Here is a 25,265-nt window from a genome sequence, read left to right on the forward strand (position 1 = left end):
ACACTGCATCTGCACATTGCTTTGTGAGACCATACCTGGAATACCGTGTGCAATTTTGGTCTCTATTTATGGAAAGATATACTTGCATTATTCTGTAGGATAGAAAGACTCAGTTTCATGGTGAGAGGCAGAGTTGATTGGGCTAATATTCTCAAGGCTATGGAGGAATTAGAGATCATCTCATTGAAACATAGTAGATGCTGAAGAAGCTTGACTTATAGATACCGAGGTTATCTCTTCTTGCTGGGAAATTAAAACATGGGGGCACGTGTCACACGATAAGACTTTTTTAGAACTTCTTATTCAGGGTGTTCAGAAAGTAGGCTGGCAAACTTCTCTCTTTCCCTCCCATTACCTCCCACCCTAATTAAATCAAAGAGGGCAGTCCACCATTTGTTTTCCCTGTTTCTGTTTAAAAACTTGGGTGTGTGGTACAATTGCATGGCACCTGATTTAGGTGTCTACTTGGCTATTTCCAACCCATGAGTAGCTGAGATTTCCTCAAACATTGCATATTCAGTTGAAGAAATGTGGGTTTATGCTAAGTGGTACATAATATGAAGAATTAACAATTAATCTTGTTGAAATGTTTTATAATCAAGTAATCTTCTCTGTTCAAATTCTTTAATTAAGCAAAGATTTTAAATTATTTGTTAATCAATGGGATAATTATTAAATGTTAGCTTAAATACGTATTAAATACTTATTCAAGAGGGTGCAGAGAATGCTCCAGATTACAATTGGGCGAGAGGTATATTTCAGGAAATGTGTACCAGTAATGGAAATTGGAAGTAATTTTGAAACTATAGTAGACCATTTAGCCCCTAAACCCAGTTCTGTAATTAAAGGTATTGTGGCTGGATGGTAACCTAAACTTCATAACTTACCTTTGTCCAGGATTCAAAATAGAATGTGGGTGATGAGTGAATTCACTCTTGAAAGCCCCTACAATATCTTGGAAGATTTAGCTACAGAGGCAACTTATGAAAGAAAAGGTTTTGCTATACACGGAAAAGACATAATCTATGAGGAACTGTTCGTTCATTCACAGACTCTGTCACTCTTGCACACTGCTTAAGCTTTTACAGTCAAGTTGGGTTGGTGTCTCAGCAAGATGGGCCTAAATCTTGACTAAAGAGAGACAGTGTGATACTACAGCTGCTAACTATGTGCTGAATGGCTATGTACTACAGTACAGACATAGATGTTATGTTTAAATGAAACCAGTTCTGCTTTTCTGGCAGCATTTTATATTGTAGCATTAATTCAAACCTCTCTTTATATCTCTCAAGCTTCTCATAAATTCGTGATGTCCAGAAAACATTCAAAGCACAAGCGAGAGAAGACCAAGTCTTCGTCAAAGAAAAAAAAGTCAGAGCGCTCCAGTCATGACGTGAGGACACTATGGTTCTTCTACCTTTTTTGCACGCATTCAATGCTTACCACTGACTTGAATGTTTTTATCCCTGGTTTTGTTTGCGTATTGATAGCAATCCAGGTGTCAGGAGCTACTGTATCGAAATCAGGTCTGATACACGTTTTATGCCGTTTTAAAAAATAGTGGTATGTCCATGGAAAATTAGGGAGGAAATTGCAAAGCCCCTTGCAAAAGTTTTTGTATCATTTATAAGTTAGGTGCTGAATGATTGGAGTGTGGCTAAATGTACCTTTGTTTACGAAAGGATATAAGAAGAAGCCTCGGAACTATAGACCTGTGAATCTGACTTCGTTGGTGGGTAAATTGTTGCAAGTTATTCTGAAAGATAGGAATTATATGCATTTGAAGAGGCAAGGAATGATTAGGGATAGTCGGCATGGTTTTGTATGAGAACATTTGTGTCTCATAAACTTGATTGAGCTTTTTGGGAAGTAACCAAGAAGACAGATGAGGGCAGAGTGATAGACATTGTTTATTTGAACTTCAGTAAAGCCTTTGACAAGATTCTTCATGGTAGACTAATTAGTAAAGTTAAATCACATAGGATTCAGAGTTAGCTTGCTAATTGGATACAAAATTGGCTTAATGGCAGGAGACAGAAAGTGATGGTGGAGGGTTGTTTTTTTCTGACTGGAGGACTGTGACCAGAGTGTTCCTGTGTTCCACAGAGATTGGAACCTGGTCCACCTTTGTTTACAATTTTATATAAATGATTTAGGTGAGAATATAGAAAGCATGTACGTTTGCAGATGACACCAAGATTGGTGGTGTAGTTGGCGGTGAAGAGGGTTATCTTAGATTACAAAGAGATCTTGATCAATTGTGTAAAGGGGCTGAAGAGTGGCAGATGGAGTTTGATTTCGATAAATGTGAGGTATTGCATTTTGATAAAACAAACAACGGCAAGACTTGTACAATTACAAATAGGGCCTTGGGTAGTGTTGTAGAACAGAGAGACCTAGCAGTTCTGATACATAATTCTTTGAAATTTGCATTGCACATAGGTAGGCTGGTTAAGAAGGCATTTAGCACACTTGCCTTCATTGCTCAGACCTTCGAGTATAGGAGTTAAGACATGATGAGGTTGTATAGGACATTGGTGAGGCCTGTTCTGGAATACTGTATGCAGTTCTCGTGTTACCCTGCTATTGATAGGATATTATTAAGCTGGAGAGAGTTCAGAAAAGATTTACCAGGATGTTGCTGGAAATGGAATGTTTGAGTTATGAGCAGAGATTGGATAGCCTGGGACTTGTTTCACTAGAACTTAGGTGGTTGAACGGTGACTTTTACAGAGGCTTATAAAATCATGCAGGTGAATGGCAGTGTCTTTTTGCTAGGGTGGGGGATTTCAAGATGAGGGGCATATTTTTAAGGTGAAAGGAGAAAGATTTAAAAAAGACATGGAGACAATATTATTGGAATAAACTTCCAGAGGAAGTGGTAGATGTGGGTACAGTTACAACATTTGTTATAAGTGAATTCTGTCTAGGCTTTCTGAATCTCCGGAGAATAGTTCCTGACACTTGGCTAACTATTCTAACTCTAGGGATCTGATTCAGAACAACTGGGTCCTGCCTCCGAACTCTGCCAACCGCGGACTGTCCTTTAACCCTTGTATCAAAGGAGACTGTCCGCAAGGTTAAGTTCAAAAAGGCGAACTCCAAGTTGACTGGTATCAGCCCTTATCCCCACCGGCTATTACTTCTCCCGTGGCAAATCGAAATACTGCGAGACACACACAAACGGAGCAACAGATGTTTATTCAATCTTCGAAGATTGGGCGAGTTCCAAAAAGGACTTCGGAAGTCGCAACGGGAGATTTTACAGCACTAATACTTATACATTATTTTTCCATTCAAATACATTGGTGATAATTTCATTGGTTTAAACATCTCACGCTATGGATTTTTCTTACATTAAAAATCATTAATGACAATTCCATTGGTTAAAGCATTTCACGCTTTTCTCTGCCAATTTCTTTAATTAAAATGTTATATTATTTTACAATTTCTGCTATTTGGTATCTTCATGTTCTACTAGTTATAACATTTATTGATTTTTGTGTATGTCATGAAAAGAGCTTTCATTGTATTTTGCCCTCTGTGTCTAATCGAAGCATTCCTTGGTTTCTTGCCCAAGGTTACCATGTTCCTGGCTTTACAGAGGTAACTTCTAGTTCATGCTTCATTATGGCCTAGTCAATCATTAGTTTCATAATTTAGCTTCTATTCATTAAACCTCAGTTTTAGTACAGAAATTACCCCACTCATACCAAGAGAGTGTGTGTGTGTGAGTGAGTGAATTGGGTGTGTGTGTGTGTAATATGTGTGTGGTGTGTGAATGTATATGTGTGTGTGTGTGTGTGAAGGTAGTGTGGGTCTAGTGTGTATATGTGTGTGGGTCTTTGTATGTGTGTGGATGCGCGTGAATTGGGTGTGTGTGTGTGTGTATATGTGTGAATAAAGAAATATGTGTGTGTGTGTGAAACTGCAGAAATTACATTAACCATATCACATTGAAGAGACATTTAGATAAGTACATGAATAAGAAATGGTTGGAGGGATATGGGCCAAGCGCAGCCAGGTGGGACAAGTTTAGTTTGTGATTATCGTCCGCATCAATTTGCTGGAAGGGTCTGTTTCCATGTTTATGACTCTTGAGTGTCTAGTTTCCAATTGACACAATTTATTGCAGATTTCTTAGTATTTAATATCGCTTCCATGATTCACTTCTTTTAAGTTAAGGCCATTTTTTAAAGTCAATAAATGCTACAGAAATATTGCAGGTTGAAGTTATATTGTCTGCCTTTAGTGTATGCGCATGAAAATTATCACAATTGAAAAAAATTTGAAAGGCGTCAACAGGTAATGTTGGCAAACAGTTTTAAAAAGGATAAAGAAGTTATTTTCAGCCAGAATATTTAGCGCCATGGTGATTTATAGATTAGATGCTGAAACTTCAAATGAAGCTGTACCGGCAAATAGAATATTGCATTTGCAGTGTGTAGTTTCTGTAGCTGAGACGATGTGTTTATTTTTGGATATGTTTCTTTTTAAAATGACTGTTCAAACTGTAGTTCTGTTTGTGATGTGCAGAAGCAGCATAGCAGTTTGTGGTGGTCTCTGGATGCGTGTCACAAAGCCATACTCACTGAATGCAAAGTATGTCACAATGGCGGTATCCATGGAATGGTGACTTGTTTACAGAGATTTGTGTTGTTATAAAGAATTCTGAAGGAAATTATGTGTGATGTGTCCCCAAGAGATGGGCATAAGTACAATATATAGGATATAAAAATTAGACTGACGGGCAGCCGGTGAATCTCAAGAGTACTTGACAGGTAAAGGAAATAGAGCCAATAATATGGAATAGTCATCCCATATGGCTGTAAGTGCTGAAAGATATAGTTATCTTGATTGACCTGTGGTGACAGACTCAGCAAGGAGGAAAACCTGTTGGATCTCACCCTTGTAAATCTAGCTGTTGCACAGACATGACAATGTTGGCAGGAATAATCATTACAGTCCTCATGTAAAGTTCCATTTTCACATTGCAGATACTGATCATTGTGTTGTGGTGACAATGTCACTGTGCTAAATAGAATAGATTAGAAGTAGTTATGCATGACGTATGAGCTATCAGCTGCCGCAGAATTAATTCAGTCACAATTGTAACCTCATGGCCTCACATAGTCCTTTACTCTGATATTACCATCAAGTTAAACGATCAACCTTGATTTGATCAGGAGTGCAGGAAAAAGTGTTATGGACTAGGCCAGACCACTCAAAACATTCTTGTGGGCAGGCAGCCCCAGATCATAACTTTGCAATTTGTTTCGGTAAGTGTACAGTGAAAATTACCCAGATTAAGTTAGCTAGGTTGACTACTAGATTTTAAAACAGACAAAAATGTATTCACAGCATTACACAATGAACCCCAAAGAACAGAATAAAGAACCCCAACAGAACTCAACCTATCCACCGAGACTTAATTATGCTGTTCCAAATATACACAACAGTCCCAATAATCAAACTCCCTTTAAAATCCAGTATAAATGGAACACATGCTTCCGGGTTGAAGTTCAAGGGTAGAAAGAGAGAGAGTTTCCACAAAGCTCCGTGTTGAATTTCCATGTTCAAGACTGAACTAAAACTGATCAGCTCAGCTCAGCTTCAGCTAAACAGCTGACCACTCCCTTTTCATTATACAGGACACTTCTAAAACATGACCACTTTCGCCTGAAGTCCCATCTGTTTCCATTCAAACAAAAGGCCTCTCAAAATCTTTTTTATCTCTACCAAACCAGACTGATTGGAGCCCAGACCGATTTATTGCCCCTCTGAAAAAAATCAAGGATGGATTCTCCTTGAGCAAAGGAACAACTTTTAGAAAAAGCGACTAGCTTTGTGACACCTCCCCCCTTTTTAAAAAAAAATCAATACCAAAAGATGGCTTCATTTTTAACCCTTCAAAACCCGGTTAGAAGTCTAAACACACATATATACCAGACTAACTATAAACATGCAAACATGCACAACCAAATGCAAATTCAGGCCATGGTACACCCACCACCAAATGCCTCAATATCTCATTGGAATCTTGATAATGCATTGGCGATCATATGTTCCCAACGTGCCACATGCACAGTGGTCAAATTGAATGGCTGCAACAACAAGCTCCATCTAAACAGTCTGGCATTTTTGTCCTGAGGTTTTTCCACAAATGTCAATGCGTGTGATCAGTGTATATGATTGTCTCAAATGCATTGCTGGTAATATAAATACTGAAATATTGTAATGCCAATACCAAGTTTAAAGTCTCTTTCTTCACCATTGAATATTTCTGTTGATGAACGTTCAACTTCCTGGAAAAATACCTGATGGGTCTTTCAATTCCCTCGTCATCTTCCTGCAGGAGTACCACATCCATGCCTACATCACTGGCATTGATAGCCAACTTGAAAAGCTTAATATAATCTGGTGTGGTTAATATTGGGGCAGTGGGTAACACAGATTTTAGGCTGTCAAATGCCTTTTGACAGTCTGCTGTCCACTGAAACTTTTTGCCCTTTTTTAACAGTTCGGTGAGTGGAGCAGCCACACTGCTAAAGTTCTATGCAAACTTTTGGTAAAATCCACTCAACCCCAGAACTGCTTTTTTCATCGACGGTGTGGGAAATTCCCCAATTACTTTTATTTCCTCATCTTGTTGGGCCATTTGTCTATGTCCAATAATATTTTCCAGGACAGTGACTTGGATTTTGGCAACTTCACTTTTAGCTAGGTTTATCACCAAGCCTGCCTTCCGAAGTTGATCGAGCAAGTCTGATAAATGATATAAATCTTCATTCCATGAGTGACTAAAAATCACTAGGTCATCAATGTACACCACACAGTTGGACAATCCGACAATGACCTTATTAGTCAGTCTCTGAAATGTGGCTGGAGTGTTTTTCATACCAAATGGCATGACTTTGAGCTGATATAGTCCAATTGGCGTTACAAAAACCAAAGTTGCCTTTGTTCTGTCTGACAGAGGTACTTGCCAATAGTCTCTGAATAAGTTCAACTTAAAATTGTAAGTTGCTTGTCCTGCTTTCTCAACACAGTCCTCCAACCCTGGAATTGGATATGCTTCTGTCTTTGTAACGGCGTTGACTTTGCAATAGTCCACACATAACCGTTGAGTGCTATCTGGCTTTGGCGCCATGACTACGGTGAGCTCACTGTAACTCGCTTCGATTATGCCATTTTGGAGCATACGCTCTATCTCCTTCTGAACCTGTGCCAACAGAAAAAAAACTTCTCCTCAAAAGGAAGAAGGCAGCTTACATAAGGTGGAGGAAGCAAGGATCTAGCACAGCTTTGGAGGGTAACAGGCTTGCTAGAAAGGAACTCGGAAATGGACTGAGGAGAGCCAGGAGGGGGCATGATAAAGGCTTGGCAAGAAGGATTAGGGAGAACCCAAAGGCGTTTTACTCATATGTGAGGAATAAGAGAATGATCAGGGAGAAGGTAGGGCCGATCAGGGATAGCGGAGAGAACTTGCACGTGGAGTCTGAGCAGATAGGGCAAACCCTAAATGAGTTTTTTGCTTTGGTTTTTATCAAGGAAAGGGAACTTGTTGTAAATGAAAACCTAGAGGAGCTGGGATACAGTCTTGACCAGATCAAGATTGATGAAGATGATGTGTTAGAAATTTTGGAAAAAAGTTAAATTTGATAAGTCCCCAGAGCCAGACCAGATTTATCCTGGGCTGCCCCAGGAAGCGAGAAGGGAGGTTGCTTAGCCACTAGCGAGGATCTTTGCCTCCTCACTCTCCATGGGAGTCGTACCGGAGGATTGGAAGGAGGCTGATGTTGTTCCTCTTTTCAAGAAGGGTAATAGGGAAATCCCTGGCAATTACAGACCAGTCAGTCTCACGTCTGTGGTCAGCAAAGTTGTGGAAAGAATTGAGGGATAGGATTTATGACTATTTGACAAAGCGTAGTGTGATTAAAGGCAGTCAGCATGGCCTTGTGAGGGACAGGTCATGCCTCACAAATCTTACTGAGTTCTTTGAGGAGGTGTCAAGACAGGTCGACAATGGTTGAGCAGTGGATGTGGTGTATATGGATTTCAGCAAGGCATTTGATAGGGTTCCCCGTGGTAGGCTCATTCATAAAGTCAGGAAGTATGGGATACTGGGAGATTTGGCTATCTGGATTCAGAATTGGCTGGCTGATAGAAGGCAGAGAGTGGTTGTAGATGGAAAGTATTCTGCCTGGAGGTCAGTGTTGAGTGGGGTCACGCAGGTCTCTGTTCCTGGGCTTCTGCTCTTTGTAGTTTTTATAAATGACTTGGATAAAGAGGTTGAGGGGTGGGTTGGAAAATTTGCAGATGACACAAAGGTGTTGTCGATATTGCAGAGGGCTACTGCAGGCTGCAGTGCAACATAGACAGGATGCAGAGCTGGGCTGAGAAATGGCAGATGGAGTTCGACCTTGGTAAATGCGAAGTGACGCTGAATAAAGAATGAAAGGTAGGATTCTTGGCAGTGTGGAGGAACAGCGGGATCTTGGTGTGCAGGTGCTTAGATCCCTTAAAATTGCCACAAAGGTGGATAGGGTTGTTAAGAAAGCATATGGTGTTTTGGCTTTCATTAACAGGGGGATTGAATTTAAGAACCATGAGATCTTGTTGCAGCTCTATAAAACTTTGGTTAGACCGCACTTGGAATACTGTGTCCAGTTCTGGTCGCCCTATTATAGGAAAGATGTGGATGCTTTGGAGAGGGTTCAGAGGAGGTTTACCAGGATGCTATCTGGAATGGAGGGCTTACCTTACGAAGAGAGGTTGACTGAGCTCGGACGTTTTTCATTGGAAAAAAGAAGGAAGAGAGGGGACCTAATTGAGGTGTACAAGATAATGAGAGGCATAGATAGAGTTGATAGCCAGAAACCTTTTCCCAGGGCAGAAATTGTTAACACGAGAGATCATAGTGTTAAGCAGTTTAGATTAGATTAGATTAGATTAGATTACTTACAGTGTGGAAACAGGCCCTTCGGCCCAACAAGTCCACACCGACCCGCCGAAGCGCAACCCACCCATACCCCTACATTTACCCCTTACCTAACCCTATGGGCAATTTAGAATGGCCAATTCACCTGACCCGCACATCTTTGGACTGTGGGAGGAAACCGGAGCACCCGGAGGAAACCCACGCAGACACGGGGAGAACGTGCAAACTCCACACAGTCAGTCGCCTGAGTCAGGAAGTGAACCCGCGTCTCCAGGCGCTGTGAGGCAGCAGTGCTAACCACTGTGCCACCGTGGCGCCCTAAAATGTTCATTTGTTCCTGGAGTTGGTGAGAGAATTAGATTAGATTACCTACAGTGTGGAAACAGGCCCTTCGGCCCAACAAGTCCACACCGACCCGCCAAAGCACAACCCACCCATACCCCTTCACCTAACACTACAGGCAATTTAGCATGGCTAATTCACCTAACCTGCACATCTTTGGACTGTGGGAGGAAACCCACACAGACACGGGGAGAATGTGCAAAGTATAGCGGAAAGTATAGAGGGGATGTCAGAGACGGGTTCTTTACGCAGAGAGTTGTGAGAGCATGGAATGCGTTGCCAGCAGCGGTTGTGGAAGTGAGGTCATTGGGGATATTTAAGAGACTGCTGGACATGCATACGGTCACAGAAATTTGAGAGTTCGTACATTAGGTTTGCTTCACATCAATGGTCGGCACAACATCGTGGGCTGAAGGGCCTGTTCTGTGCTCTACTGTTCTATGTTCTACATTTGTGTAGCTGAAAATGTGTTGCTGGAAAAGCGCAGCATGTCAGGCAGCATCCAAGGAGCAGGAGAATCGACGTTTCGGGCATGTGCCTTTCTTCAGGAATGAGGAAGGTTTGCCAAGCAGGCTAAGATAAAAGGTAGGGAGGAGGGACTTGGGGGAGGGATGTTGGAAATGCAATAGGTGGAAGGAGGTAAAGGTGAGGGTGATAGGCTGGAGTGGGGGGTGGGGGCGGAGAGGTCAGGAAGAAGATTGCAGGTTAGGAAGGTGGTGCTGAGTTCGAGGGTTGGGACTGAGACAAGGTGGGGGGAAGGGAAATGAGAAAACTGGAGAAATCTGAGTTCATCCCTTGTGGTTGGAGGGTTCCTAGGTGGAAGATGAGGTGGTCTTCCTCCAGCCGTTGTGTTGCTATGGTCTGCTGATGGAGGAGTCCAAGGACCTGCATGTCCTTGGTGGAGTGGGAGGGGGAATTGAAGTGTTGAGCCACGGGGTGGTTGGGTTGGTTGGTCCGGGTGTCCTAGAGGTGTTCTCTGAAACGTTCCACAAGTAGGCAGCCTATCTCCCCAATATAGAGGAGGCCACATCGGGTGCAGCGGATGCAGTAAATGATGTGAGTGGAGGTGCAGGTGAATTTGTGGTGGATATGGAAGGATCCCTTGGGGCCTTGGAGAGAAGTAAGGGGGGAGGTGTGGGCGCAAATTTTGCATTTCTTGCGGTTGCAGGGGAAGATGCCGGGAGTGGAGGTTGGGTTGGTGGGGGGTGTGGACCTGACGAGGGAGTCATGGAGGGAGTGGTCTTTTTGGAATGCTGATAGGGAAGGGGAGGGAAATATATCCCTGGAGCTGGGGTCTGTTTGGAGGTGGCGGAAATGATGACGGATGATACAATGTATATGGAGGTTGGTGGGGTGGTAGGTGAGGACCAGTGGGGTTCTGTCCTGGTGGTAATTGGAGGGGCGGGGCTCAAGGGCGGAGGAGCAGGAAGTGGAGGAGATGTGGTGGAGAGCATCGTCGATCACATCTGGGGGGAAAGTGCAGTCCTTGAAGAAGGAGGCCATCTGGGTTGTTCGGTATTGGAACTGGTCCTCCTGGGAGCAGATGCGGCAGAGACGAAGGAATTGGGTATATGGGATGGCATTTCTACAGGGGGCAGGGTGGGAGGAGGTGTAGTCTAGGTAGCTGTGGGAGTCAGTTGGTTTATAGTAAATGTCCGTGTTGATTCAGTCACCCGAGTTAGAAATGGAGGGGTCTCGGAAGGGAGGGAGGAGTCTGAGACGGTCCAGGTAAATTTGAGGTCAGGGTGGAAGGTGTTGGTAAAGTGGATGAATTGTTCAGCCTCATCGTGGGAGCACGAGGCAGCGCCGATACAGTCATCGATGTAGCGGAGGAAGTGGTGGGGGATGTTGCCAGTGTAGATTAGATTAGAATACTTACAATGTGGAAACAGGCTCTTCGGCCCAACAAGTCCACGCCGACCCTCCAAAGATTAGCTGCAGAAGATGGACTGTTCCACATATCCTACGAAGAGGCAGGCATAGCTGGGGCCCATGTGGGTGCCCATGGCTATTCCTTTGGTTTGGAGGAAGTGGGAGGATTGGAAGGAGAAGTTGTTCAGAGTGAGGACCAGTTCAGTCAGTCGAAGGAGGGTATCTGTGGAAGGGTACTGATTGGTACGGCAGGAAAGGAAGAAGCAGAGGGTTTTGAGTCTTTCGTGACGGGGGATGGAGGTGTACAGGGACTGGATGTCCATGGTGAAGATAAGGCGTTGGGGACTGGGGAGGCGAAAATCATGGTGGAGGACGTTGGTGGTGTCCCGAACATAGGCGGGGAGTTTTTGGACTAAGGGGGACAGGACCGTGTCGTGGTATGCAGAGATGAGTTCAGTGGGGCAGGAGCAGGATGAGACAATGGGTCAGCGGGGGCAGTCAGATTTGTGGATTTTGGGCAGGAAGTAGAAACGGGCGGTGCGGGGTTGTATGACTGAGGTTGGAGGCTGTGGATGGGAGATCTCCTGAGGTGATGAGGTTATGGATGGTCTGGGAGATGATGGTTTGGTGGTGGGAGGTGGGGTCATGGTCAAGGGGGCAGTGGGAGGAGGTGTCCGCGAGCTGGCGTTTAGCCTCAGCAGTATAAAGGTCAGTGCGCCAAACTTCTACCGCGCCTCCGTTGTCTGATAGTGAGGTTGGGGTTGGAACAGAGGGAGTGGAGGGCTGCATGTTCCGAGGGTGAGAGGGTTGGAGAGATTGAGGCGGTTAATGTCGCGGCGGCAGTTGGCTATGAAAAGATCGAGGACAGGTAAGAGGCCAGCATGGGGTGTCCAGGTGGATGGGGTGTGTTGGAGGTGGGAGAAGGGGTCATCAGAGGGTGCGTGAGAATCCTGGTTGAAGAAGTAGATGTGGAGGCGAAGGCGGCGGAAGAATTGTTCGATATCTCGCCGCGTGTTGAACTTGTTAATCCGAGAGCATAGGGGAATGAAGGTGAGGCCTCTGCCGAGGACTGACCTTTCATCCTCAGAGAAGGGTAGTTCTCGAGGGATTTGTGTAGTCCAGGCCAGTAAAAATGTCTTTGTATTTTAGCCTGTGTTATCCTCACCCCTAAATGACCTCTAAGTGGTAGTTCATATGCAACTCGCAGCACCTCCTTTCTGTACCCTCCTGGCCAAATATGCTGATGAATCTCTGTCCATTTTTCATCTGCTTGAATGTGTGATGGTCTCCATTTCCTTATTAAGACATCATTTGTTAACTAATAACACAGAGGAATGCATCCACTGTCTTTTTTTAAGTAAATGCCTTTTGATATAATTATTTGAATTACAGCAGAAAGATGAGGAATTAAATCGGCTTACTAGAGCTAAAGATACTTGCAAGTTTACCTATTTGCTCCTTATCTGTTCCATTTATCTGATCAAAGAAAGTTTCGGATAACTGTATGTCAGCTTCCTTATCTGTGACTTTTTCATCTCTCCTGCTTCAACTTGTGCCTCTGTGATCTTGTGATCACACAATCACGGAAAATTCAAGGATAAAAGTCCTTCATTTCTTCAATTGCCTGTCTCTTCACTGGCTTTTCAATTAGAGTAGGCAGCGTGCCTACTTGTGAATTAGCGATATCATTTGCAAGGACAAATTGTATTCCTGGAGCTGAGAGTTTGTCTAGTACTCCCACCATAAATTCTCCAGTCTTCTCTGGACTCTCTAGCCTCACTTTGCATAACTGAGCTAGCGGTACTGCTAGCGGTACCTAAATAAAATGTGATGTCAACATGGAGAAGCTACAATATGGCATTGTGCGAGTGAAACAGCACAATCAGCATATGACATCTGAGCTAAGTGTTCCCAGAATCAATATATCAAGTCAAAACTTCGCAGACCTGTTATATCCAGTCATGGATGATGGTGGACATTTAAACATCTGATGAGATAAATAAATATCCCTATCTTTGATGAGAGAACCCAGAATATCAGTGTAAAAGGCTGAAGCATTTGCAATAACTTTCAAGTGGAAATGCTGAGTAGATGATCCATCTAAGTCTTCTCCAGAGATCTCTCATAACTGTTGTATAACACAATCCTTAAACTAGTCATAAGAAACATAAGTGAAGGTCATGCAGCCAATTGGATGTGCTCTGCCATTTAATAAGATCGTGGCTGATCCTAGACTTAAGCTAACCTTTTCTGCCTGATTCCCATAATCATAGAGTTGTACAGCATTGAAACAGACCCTTCCTTCCAACTCATCTACCTTACACTGATCTAGTCCCTTTTGCCAGCATTTAGCTTATAACCCTCTAAACCCTTCCAATTTATGTACCCATCCAGTTGCATTTTAAATGTTGTAATTGTACAAGCCTCCGCCATGACCTCTGGCAGCTTGTTGTATACACATACCACCTGCTGCAAGAAAACACTGCCCCTCAGGTCCCTTTTTCGAATCTTTTCCTTCACACCTTAAATCTATGGTGTCCAGTTTTGGACTCCCCTACCTTGAGGAAAATTACCTTGGCTGTTCATCCCATCTGTGTCCCTCATGATTTTATAAATCTCTTGAATGTAGGTTTGCATGCTGAGCTGGAAGGTTCATTTTCAGACATTTTGTCTCCATGCTAGGTAACGTCTTCAGTGAGCTTCCAGACAAGGCATTGTTGATTATTCCTGCTTTCTATTTATTTGTTTGGGTTTCCATGGCTCACTGAAAATGTTACCTGGTATGGTGATGAAACGTCTGAAAAAGAACCTTCTAGCTCAGCGAGCAAACCTACATACAGAACCTCAACCTGAGCTACAAATCTTCTTAAAACTCACTTTATAAACCTGTATAAGGTCATTCCTCAGCTTTCAATTCTGCAGCGAAAAATCCCCAGCCTATTCATTTTCTCCCTATAGCTCCAGTTCTGGCAACATGCTTATAAATCTTTTCTGAACCCCTTTAAGTTTTTAACAGCAACTCTCCTACACCGGGGAGACCAGAATTAAATGCAATATTCCAAACACGGCCTAACCTATGTCTTGTACAGCTGCAACATGATGTCCCAACTCCTATATTCAGTGCCAGACCAGTGAAGGCAAGTGTGCCAAATGCCACCTTCACCACCCTGTCTACCTGCGGCTACCCTTTCCAGGAACTGTGCACCCTAGGTCTTTGCTCAGCAACGCTCCCTATGGCCCTACCATTAACTATGTAAGTCCTGCCCTGGTTTGCCTTACCAGAATGCAACCCCTCACATTTATTTAAATTAAACTCCATTTGCCACTTCTCAGCCCATTGGCCCATCTGATCAAGGTCCCATTGTACTCTGAGATAAACTTCACTGTCCACTACACCACCAATTTTGGTGTCATCTGCAAACTTACTAACCATACCCCATTTATTTACCATCCAAATCACTTTAAAAAATGATAAAAACGGTGGACCCAACACTGATGGTTGTAGCACATAACTGGTCACGTGATCCATTCTGAAAAACATCTTTCCACCATAACCCTCTGTCTACTACATTCAAGGCAATTTTGTACCCATTTGGCTAGCTCCCCCATATTCCATACTGATGCAGACCATCATGAAGTAGGTAACAAAAATATCCTGCAAAATTAAAATCAAGGGGAATGGATGTTATGTCCAAGGCCAACTGTTTTCAGCTGATCTATCGATGAATTTCACTCAGTCAGAGTGAGGATGAGAGCTGATGATTAGAACAGAGCATAGCACAGTGTTCAGTACAGTTTGCATCTCCTCACATACTGAAATAAAATGTGTCCACATACAGCATGTCCTGGGACAATATTCAGGCCTGCGGTAAGAGTGGCCTCTAATAATTACGTCACACGCTAGGCACCAACCTTCATTGGATTTTGATCCCTTCGTAAGAGCTACAGTATTCATGTCTGTGCACTGGAGTTGACTAAGCTCACTGACACCTCATCAAGAGCAATTACACATGGGCATCAGATCCTGGTCTTTCCAGCGATGCTCATGTCCCATGAAAGGAATATTTTTTATTCGTTCTATGTGAAATGTGTCAGGTCAAAATAAGCAAAGAAAACAGAGTCTGTTATAAACCAGTAAGTCCAAACGAAGAGGAGGATCTATGCTCGATAACAATGCACCTTGAGAAACAAAATCTCACCTGAAGATCAATAGAATAGCTTTAAGTTTAAATATGCATCTAGGATAGTAAAGGAGATTTCTGTGAAACATTTAGCTATGAGCACTTTACAGGGTAGATGCAGAGATGTTGGAGCAAGTAGGAGAATGCACTTGTAAGTTAAGTAAAAGCAAGCTATTGCAGATGCTTGAATCTGAAACCAAAAGAGAAAATGCTGGAAAATCTCAGCAGGTCTGGCAGCATCTGTAAGGAGAGAAAAGGGCTGACGTTTCAAGTCTAACTGACTCTTTGTCAAAGCTTTGACAAAGGGTCAGTTAGACTCGAAACGTCAACCCTTTTCTCTCCTTACAGATGCTGCCAGACCTGCTGAGATTTTCCAGCACTTTCTCTTTTGTAAGTTAAGTGTTCATCATTTTGGACTGATATGAGAAATGTGTTACTTAGTGAGTCTTTGAAATTCAATAATCCAGTGGACTGAGAATGCTTGACATTTGAGATCAGTAGATTCTTAGACCTTTAGAATTGTGGGAATAAGACAGGAAAGTTGTGTTGAAGTCCAGGATCAGTCATAATATCATTAAATGGCACAGCATGTCCAATTGGTTGCATAGGCTATTTGTGATTCTTATGGCTAAGTTAACAGTTTTATTGCTCAACAGATGTGAGAAACGGGAGATTTAAATTCAGATGCTCACCCAATATACAGAGCTTCCATCAGTTGTGCTTCAAGGTTGGGCCCTTCAGAGGAGCATGAGAATGCTGGAATTATTGGAGCATCAAAGGTGGATCAAGGAATCTCTGGTTAACCAGCAAGTGGAAGGAAAGAGAAATGGAAGCAGGCTGCTTAGAGAATGTAATGGAATGTCGCTTGCTGGGTCGGCATTTTGTTGCCCTTGAGAAATTGGTGATGAGCTGTCTGCTAGAACCACTACAGTCTTGAGTAAACCCACAGTTCTGTAGACAAAAGATTTCCAGAATTATCACCCAGTGACAGGGAAGGTATTTGGTACAGTTCCAAGTCAATAAGATGCATGGTTTGAGGGAAATGTTAATAGTGGTGTTCCCATACGCCTGCTACCTTTGTCCTTCTAAGTAATAAGAGATTATAGATTTATAAGATGTTGTCAAAGGAGCTTAAGTTTACATGCTACCATATAATCTGCTGCCACTGTGTGTCAATGGTGAAGGGAGTGAATATTGGAGATGGTGAATGATGTACTAGTCAGGTAGGCTGCTTTGTCCTATATGTTGGAACTGTGCACATATAAGTGGAGATTATTCCATAACACTCCTTACTTGTGCCTTGTGGATAGTGGACAGTGATTGGGTGAGTCACTCATCATGGAATCCCTATCTTTTGACTTGTTCTTGTAGCCACAGTATTTACATGGCAAGCCTTGTTGTTTCTAGTTAATGGATATTGATGGTGGGAGTTTCATTGTTGGTAATGCCATTGAATGGTAGGGGGCATGTTGAGTTTCTGTCTTGTTGGAGATGGCCATTGGATGACACTTGTGTTGCACAAGTATCTCTTGTGACTCTCAGCTCCAGCTTGAATGTTGTATGGGTCTTTGCTGCATTTGGACATGGGCTGCTTCATTTGTTGAGATTTTGTGAATGTGCTGAATATTGTGCAATCATCTGTGAGCGTCTCCCTTCTGACCTTTTAATGAAGGAAAGGCCAATTGATGAAGCAGCTCATGTTGGTTCAGTTTAAGACATGAACCTGAGGAATTCTGCAGAGATGTCATTGGACTGAGATGATTCATGTCCAATAAACACAACCATCATTTTTGCTGGTTATGGCTCCAAACAGTGGAGAGTTTATCTCCGTGATTCTCATTGACTCTAGTTTATCTAGGCCTCCTTGATGCCATACTTGGTTAAATACTGCCTTGATGTTAATGAGAGTTATTCTTTCCTCACCTCTGTAGTCCAACTCTTCTGACCATTTTGGACTAAGGTCAGGAGTTGAAAGGCACTAGCAGAACTCAAACTCTGTAGGAAGGTTGTTTATATGGCCATGCAACTTGATTGCACTTTCGATCACTTTTTACATCAAAGTCTTGATAAGTTAGAAACTTCCACCTGGATGTTGCTTGAAATTCACTTTTCCAGATCATAGCAGATCAATTCATGTGTGGAACCCATATCCTTCAAGTGACTTCATTTGCTGCAGACTCTTATGAATGGTTAGAAGATTTCTTTTTCTAGGTAGTGGCAGTGCACATTTCTCCTTTAGGGTACCGTGCACAATTGAAGTCTCAATGGAGATGTGAAAAACCATGGCAACACCCAGGGACACCTGCCATGGCTAGCTCTAAACACTCTGCTTTTCCATTTCTCCAGGTAAATGACTAGTCTAGTCATGGCTGCTAGTTGTCTTTTAAAATCACTTTCCCTAATGAGGTTGTGGCCTCAGGTTGTTCATGCTATTATTCCCTTCTGCAGCAATTGGGGCCTGTCATTTTGTTGCAGGGTTGGAATCCTGTCCACAGTATATTCAAGTGAGACATCAGTAGCCTTTTTAATGTGAATTGAATCCAGGGTCATGGGGACAGTGCAGTAAGTAGCTGATGTTTGAATTATCCATGGTGTTTATTGAATGGTGCATTAGGCTTGACTGCCTGAATGTCCTACTTTTGCTCATATTTCTGATAGCCCAATGTTATTATGTAAGACTTTTATGATTTTTGTTATCATGAATTACTAGGAAGAAAAGAACAAGACTGAGCTGTTGCCACACTGCAAAGGAGGAAGCCTCTTGCCACAGCAATCATCCTTATCTTGTCAAATAGGGAAAAAACGAAAACTGGTAAGTTTTGCACACCATTAATGATCACAACAATTATTCTATTGGATAGCCTAATAAGGATTACTGTGTAAGACCATTCAATTATGTGCTTTTGACAATGAGACTGCATGCCATGAAAATGTATAAATGCATGTAGTTGATGGGTACAAGAAGTAAGAATATGCTATACAAGTTCCAAGAAACAGAGCACAATAAAGGATGGTTAGTTGTTGAAATAATTTCATTTATTTCAAGTTGTAAGGAATAAAATTCCCTCTTTTTTTCATATAATGAATAATTTTTGAATGCTGTTTCTTTAGCTTCAAGTGCTTAATTGTTTGAAGTTGGTTTCTCATTTGTAAAATAGAAAAGGAGGCCATTCAGTTTATTGTGACAGGCTTAGTTCTTTGAAAGAGAAAGCTAACAAGCCTTACTTCCCTGTTCTCTCTGGAAAATCTTTCCATTCAAGTGTTGAATTCACCATTAGACCTGCTATTGTCAGCATGAAATAATTGGGCTGGGGTGTGTTGACAATCTGATAGAGTCAAAAGGTCCAGACAAGTGAAATGCAAAAAATATTTGGAAATTATTTAAGTAATATTAGGACATACATTATTCTCCATGGCTGTCAGTTCATATAATAACTCAAATAAAAGCAAAATACTGCAGGCATAAGTCATCTGAAATAAAGATGAAAAATGCTAGAGAAACCGGAGTCTGACAGCATCTGTGGAGTGAGACATGAAGTTAATATTTGAAGTTCTGATATGACTCTTCTTTGGAACCAAAGCTGCTCACTTGATGCTGATCCATTTCAAAGAGACTTATTGGACTTAAAACATAACTTTGATTCTCTCTTCCCAGATGCTGCCAGACCTTCTGAGTTTGACGAGCACTTTCTCTTTTTGATTTAATAGTGACCTAGATTTTTTGATCAGTGGCAACAGAACAGTGCTCACCACCTTTTTTTTATATTTGCTGATGGGATGTGAACATCGTTGATGACGCCGCATTTATTGCCCAACAAAATGCACTGAAGACATAGTGGTTAACCACCACTTCAAATTACTGCAGTCCATTTGGTGGTTGTAAAATCTCAGTGCCACTGGATTGAGAGTATCAGAATTTTGACTCCGCAACAATGAAGGAGATGGGCAGTTTCATGTCAGGAAGATGTGTCCTGGAACTTAAGAACATATGTATTGGGGCAAGAGTAGCCATTCAGCCCTTCAGGCCTATCCTGCCATTTAATAATATCATGGCACATCTGCCCCAGGCCTCACTCTACTTGTGTGACAGCTCACCATAGCTATCAGTTCCCTGATATTTCAAAAAATTCTTCCTATCACCTCTTTCAATACTTCATGTAATCTAGCTTCTGTAAACTCTGGAGTAACTAAGTCCAGACATTCACTACCCTATGGGAGAAGAAACTTCTTGATAATTCAGTTTTAAGTGAGTGTCCCCTCATACTGTAACAATGTTCCCTAATTGGAGACTTTCCTCACTTGAACATAACATTCTGTCAGAATCTTTGTTTCAATAATTATCATCCTCATTCTTTTAAACTGTAATGAATAAAGGCCCTAACCCATTTAGCCTTTCTTGATAAGTCAACCCTTGCATCCCAGAACTTGTTCTAGTGAATTCCTATTTGAAAGCTTCCAATGCCAGTATTTCATTTTCATGAAATACACCGATCAGAACTATACATGGTATTCTAGATGCAGCCTAATCAACAGCCTGTAGGGTTATAACAAGACTTAGCTATTTTTAAACTTGTACCTCGATCAATAAAGACAAAACTTCCATATGCCATCTTAACTACTTGCTGCATCTTATGCTAATCTTTTGTGTTGTTTGCACAAGCATACACAGATTCTTCTGTGCTGCACCTTTTTGGAATCTCATTTAAAATAATATCCTGCCTTTTGGTTTTACCTACGAAACTGCATGACCTCTCACTTTCCAACATTAAATTCCATTTCTCAAGATTTTGCCTACTCACTCACTCTACCTATATCTCCTTGCAGATTCATTATGTCCTCATCACAATATGCCCTCCCAGCTATTTTTGTCTTGTCAGCAAAATAGACTGTGCTGTGTGACAAAAATGATCAGTAATGCTGGAATATTTTGTTGTGCAATTGCACAACTATTTAGTTGTACTTGGTCTTAGTTATAGCTTTAAATGAAACCTTAATGTATTCATATAACATTTTATGTCCACCCTATTAATTGAGACGGATGTTTATTTTAATGTACTAATATCTCATTTAAAAAGAAGATAGTGAAATATTTGTGAAGCATTCAGGAAAATAGGCAATCATAATTTCTCCTCATTTTTGTCTTTTATAAAGAATATGAATCTTGACATGGAGTTAGTGACTAGTTATTCAGTAAAAGTTATGGGATCAACTTACTTTTTGGGACTCGAGTGACAAAACTACCTAGAATACTTATAATGTGCTTGCAGTTGTAAATTTCCTTGTGAATTAATGTTTATCACTGTTCTGGTGTTATGGTTCCATGACGTTTTGAAGATAACTAAGGGTATTTTTGAAGCATGATCCTGAAGCGATGTTGGACTATGATACAGAAACTGGAAGTGTATTGGAATCTGCCTACTAATATTATTGAGCATACAAACAAGGGGTATGACTAGGTTACTTGGCCCTTCAAGCCTGCACTGTCATTTAATAAGATCATAGCTGATGTAATTTTATTCTCAATTTGACATGCTTGCATATCCCCAATAAGCTTTCTGATTCTTGATTACCAAGGACTACCTACTTTGTCTTAAAAATGTTTAAATATTTTACATACGCTGCCTTTTGAGGAAAGAAATTTCAAAGACACTCAAACCTCTGAGAGCAAATAAAAACACCTCCCTTTGAAATGGGTGATTACTTATTTGTAAATTATGATCCCAAGATCTAGATTCTTCCACAAAAGCAAACAGTCACCTGGCCAAGTTCCCTCAGGAACTGTATGTTTCAGTTAAGTCATCTGTGACACTTCTAAACTCTAAAGGATACATGCCTAGCCTGTCTTGCCTTTGCTGATAAGGCAGTCTGCACATTCCGTGTAATCTTAGAAACCTTTGCTCTTCTGCTTCCAATGTGTTAACATCTGTCTGTAAGTACTGTACTATACACACTACTTCCAATGTAGTCTCACCAGTGTCCTTTATAACTAAAGTATCACCTCTCTACCCTTGCATCCAATTCCTCTTGCAATAAGACATAACATTCTTTTAGATTTCCTGATTACTTGCAGCACCGGCATCCTAACTTCTGCAATTCATGCACTAGGACATCAAGACCTTTGATTCCTAGACCTCTGCAACTTCTCACCATTTATATAATATGCTTTTCTTTCTTTCTCCCAAAATGAACAATTTCATAGTTTCCCATGTTGTATTCCAATAGCTAGATCTTTGCCCATTCACAAAATCTATTTATACCCCTCTGAAAGTTCCTGATGTCCTCTTTGCAACCCACTTTCCTATCTGTCTTTGTGTCAACAACAAATTTAGCTACCACAACTTGAATTGATTCATCCAAATCATTTATGTAAATTGTAAAGGTTTGAGGCCCCCAGCACTGACCCCTGTGGCACACTGCTCATGACATCCTGCCAGCCTGAGAAAGATACTTATTTCTACTGTCTGCTACCTTTTAGCAAGCCAATCTGCTATCTGTGCCAATATGTCACCACCTATTTCATTAGTTTTTATTTTCCACAATTGCCTCTGTTGTGGCACCTTAAAAATACCTTCTTAAAAAGTAAACTCAGTAAATCAACTGGTTTCCCTGTATCTCCAGCACAAGTTACTTCTCCAAAGAACTTCAATAAATTATCGAAACATGGTTTCCCTTTGACCAAACCATGTTGACTGTGCCTGATTACCTTGAATTTATAAAAGTATCCTGTTGTAAGTGTATTTACTAATACCTTCCAGCTTTTCGCTATAATAGATGTTAAGCTAACTAGTCTGTAGTTTCTTACTTTGTGCCTTCCACCATTTTTGAATAAAGGATTATGTAAGCTATTTCCTGATCTAAAGGAACCTTCCCTGTAACTTATGAGTTTAGAAAATTCAAAGCCTGCTATTTTACAAGCTATTTTCTTTTAAATCCATAAGATGAAATCCAACATGTCCTGGGGGCTTATCAACTCATAGTTCCAACAATTTACGTAATCCTATTTCCCTGATAATTGTAATTTTCTTGCATTTCTCCTTCCCTTTCATTTTCTAATTTACAGCTATTTCCGGAATGCTACTTGAATCCTCTTGAGTGAAGATGGACATAAATATCTACTCAATTCATCTGCCAACTCTTTATCCTCCATTACTAATTCTCCACACTCACTTTCTATAGGACCAACCCTTTCTTTGTTAATTATTTTCTTTTTGAAATATCTGATAAACATTGAGTTTATAATATAAAACAGTGAATTAATTTGTAAATGCATGAATGAAATGTAAGACATTCTGAGTTTTTGATTTCATATTGCTTAATATTTTGCTTCTTCATTAGGTCCATCAGAGATTGGATGGTCCCTCAAGTCTCAGACTGTCGATGGAAGAACAGTCTGAATCTTCCTGGTCTAGGTTAGTGTTGGAAACTTTTCACGATCTAAAAGAATCAATAGGCGCTGAATTGAAAACATTTTAAGTTCTATACATTCATTAATGCAGTACCTCTCTTGAATTCTTCAGACCTCTCATGGGCAACTAGGAATGAGCAATAAATGCCAACCTCTTGTGAGTGAATTAAAAGAAGAAATAATCTTGCCTAATCAGAAGGCGTTTGGTATGCTTCTCTTTATTGGTCAGAAGGTTGAGCATAGGAGGTGGGAGGTCATATTGCGGCTGTACAGGACATTGGTTAGGCCAGTTTTGGAATATTATGTGCAATTCTGGTCTTTATCCTTTGGGAAGGATGTTGTGAAACTTGAAAGGGTTCGGAAAAGATTTACAAGGACTTGAGCTATAGAGAGAGGCTGATTAGGCTGTGGCCGTTTTCCCTGGAGCGTTGGCGGCTGAGAGGTGGCCTTTATAGAGGTTTACAAAATCATGAGTATGGATAAGGTAAATAGACAAGGTCTTTTCCCTGGGGTAGGGGAATCCAGAACTAAGGGACATAGGTTTAAGGTGAGAAGGGAAAATTTAGAAGGGACCTAAGGGACAATTTTTTCATGCAAAGAGTGGTGCTTATATGGAATGAGCTGCCAGAAGAAATAGTGGAGGTAGTACAATTGCAAAATTTAAAAGGCATCTGGATGGGTATATGAATAGGAAGGGTTTAGAGGGATATGGGCCAAGTGCTGGCAAATGGGACTAGATTAGTTTAGGATATCTGGTTGGCATGGGCGAGTTGGATGGAAGGGTCTGTTTCCGAACTGTATGTGTCTCAGTCTATGACTCTGACCTCTTCCACCTGTTTGGATGTAGAATATCATATCAGGTTTAAATGTGCCCAGCTACTTACACCATTCAAAAATATACTAAAGATACCCACCTTGTATTGAATAGTGTACCTTCTGTGGAATTTATGTGAAAAGTTGGAGGAGAGTGAAAGGTAGAATTGGAGATGAATGGCTTAGCGAGGGATAAATTTTAGGGAAAGGAAAGGATTTGAATTGGGTAAAATTTTCAATTGGCATAGTGGATCAATTTTCTTCTTTCTGTTTTCTTTCTTGATGGGAAGTAAAATGCTGGTTATTGAGAAAACTGTAGAAGTTAGGGCATTGATCTTGTAACGCTGTGGGTAGAATTACATTAAAGAATAAGGAGCAGTACAGCACAGGAACAGGCCTTTTGGCTCATTAGGACTGTGCAAACACATGATGCCTTTCTAAATGTAATAACCTTTTGCCTTTATGCATTCCATGTCCCTCTATTCCACGCATATTCAGATATCTGTCAAGGTGCCTTTTAAATATTCCTATTGTATGTGCCTCCACCACCACCTCTGTTTCTCACATCTCTTTTGGACTTACTACCTTTTACCTTAAACGTGTGTCCCCTAATAATTGATAGTATTATCATAGGAAAAAGATACTGACCAACCATCATATCCATGCCTCTTGTAATTTTGTAAACTTCTACCAGGTTTCCCCTCATTCTTTGATGTTCAAGTGAAACCAAACCACGTTTGTCCAATCACTTCTCACAGCTAATACTCTCGCCAAACCAGGCAACATCCTGGAAAACCATTTCTGTACCCCCTCAAAAGCTTTCACGTCTTTCTTATATTGTGGCGACTGGAACTGTACACCATATTCCAAATATAGCTCACTATTGTTACACAGCTCCAACATGACTTGCCAAGTTTTATACTATATGCTGTGACCAATGAAGGTAAACATGTCAAATGCCTTCTTGACCACCTTATCCACTTGTGTTGCCACTTTCAGGGAACCATGGACCTGCACACCGAGATCCCTCTGTATGTTAATGCTACTAAGGGTTCTGACATTTACTCCTTCATTAGGTGTCTCAAAATGCATCAACTCACATTTGTTTTGATTAATCTCCATGTGCCATTTCTCCGTCTAAGTCTCAACCCTATGTCCAGCTGTCTCCTCTGTCAATCGTCGTCACTATCTGCAACTCTCCCAGTCTTTGTGTCGTCTGCAAGCTTACTAATCGGTCATCTATGTTCTCTCCAAATCGTATATAAACAAATAGGGGTCCCAGTACTGATCTCTGTGAAACACCACTGGCCACAGATAACTGGATGTTATCTACATGGACTTTAGTAAGGCATTTGGTAAGATACCTCATGGTAGGCTGGTACAGAAATGAGAGATTCATTGATCCAAGGTGAGCTGGCTAGATAGATACAAAACTGGCTTGTTTAGAGAAGATAAAGAATAGTGGTGGAAGGTTACTTTTTGGTATCACAATCAGGAATTAGTGATGTTCTGCAGGGATCAGTGCTGGGACCTTTGTTTGTAACATATACAAATGATTTGGATGAAAATGTAGGTAGTCTGATGGGTAAGATTGCAGATGACACTGAAATTTTCAGAGTTGCAGATAGTAAGGAGAATTGTCAAAAGATACAGTGGGATATAGATAGATCACAGATTTAGACAGAAATGGCAGATGAAGTTTAATCCAGAT

General features: G+C 41.3%; 1 protein-coding gene across 4 annotated transcripts in view; it reads left to right on the forward strand.

Annotated features, from left to right (window-relative positions):
* The window catches only part of swt1 (SWT1 RNA endoribonuclease homolog), a 140,556-nt gene that overhangs the window by 7,581 nt on the left and 107,710 nt on the right, over positions 1-25,265 (forward strand). For all 4 annotated transcript variants that reach the window (XM_060829746.1, XM_060829749.1, XM_060829748.1 and 1 more), the window contains 3 exons: positions 1,293-1,393; positions 18,047-18,148; positions 22,672-22,745. In XM_060829746.1, the coding sequence (XP_060685729.1) occupies positions 1,293-1,393; positions 18,047-18,148; positions 22,672-22,745 (277 nt within the window). The remainder of the gene's footprint in view (positions 1-1,292; positions 1,394-18,046; positions 18,149-22,671; positions 22,746-25,265) is intronic.

The sequence above is a fragment of the Hemiscyllium ocellatum genome, chromosome 9, assembly GCF_020745735.1.
Source record: "Hemiscyllium ocellatum isolate sHemOce1 chromosome 9, sHemOce1.pat.X.cur, whole genome shotgun sequence".
Taxonomy (NCBI): Eukaryota; Metazoa; Chordata; class Chondrichthyes; order Orectolobiformes; family Hemiscylliidae; genus Hemiscyllium; species Hemiscyllium ocellatum.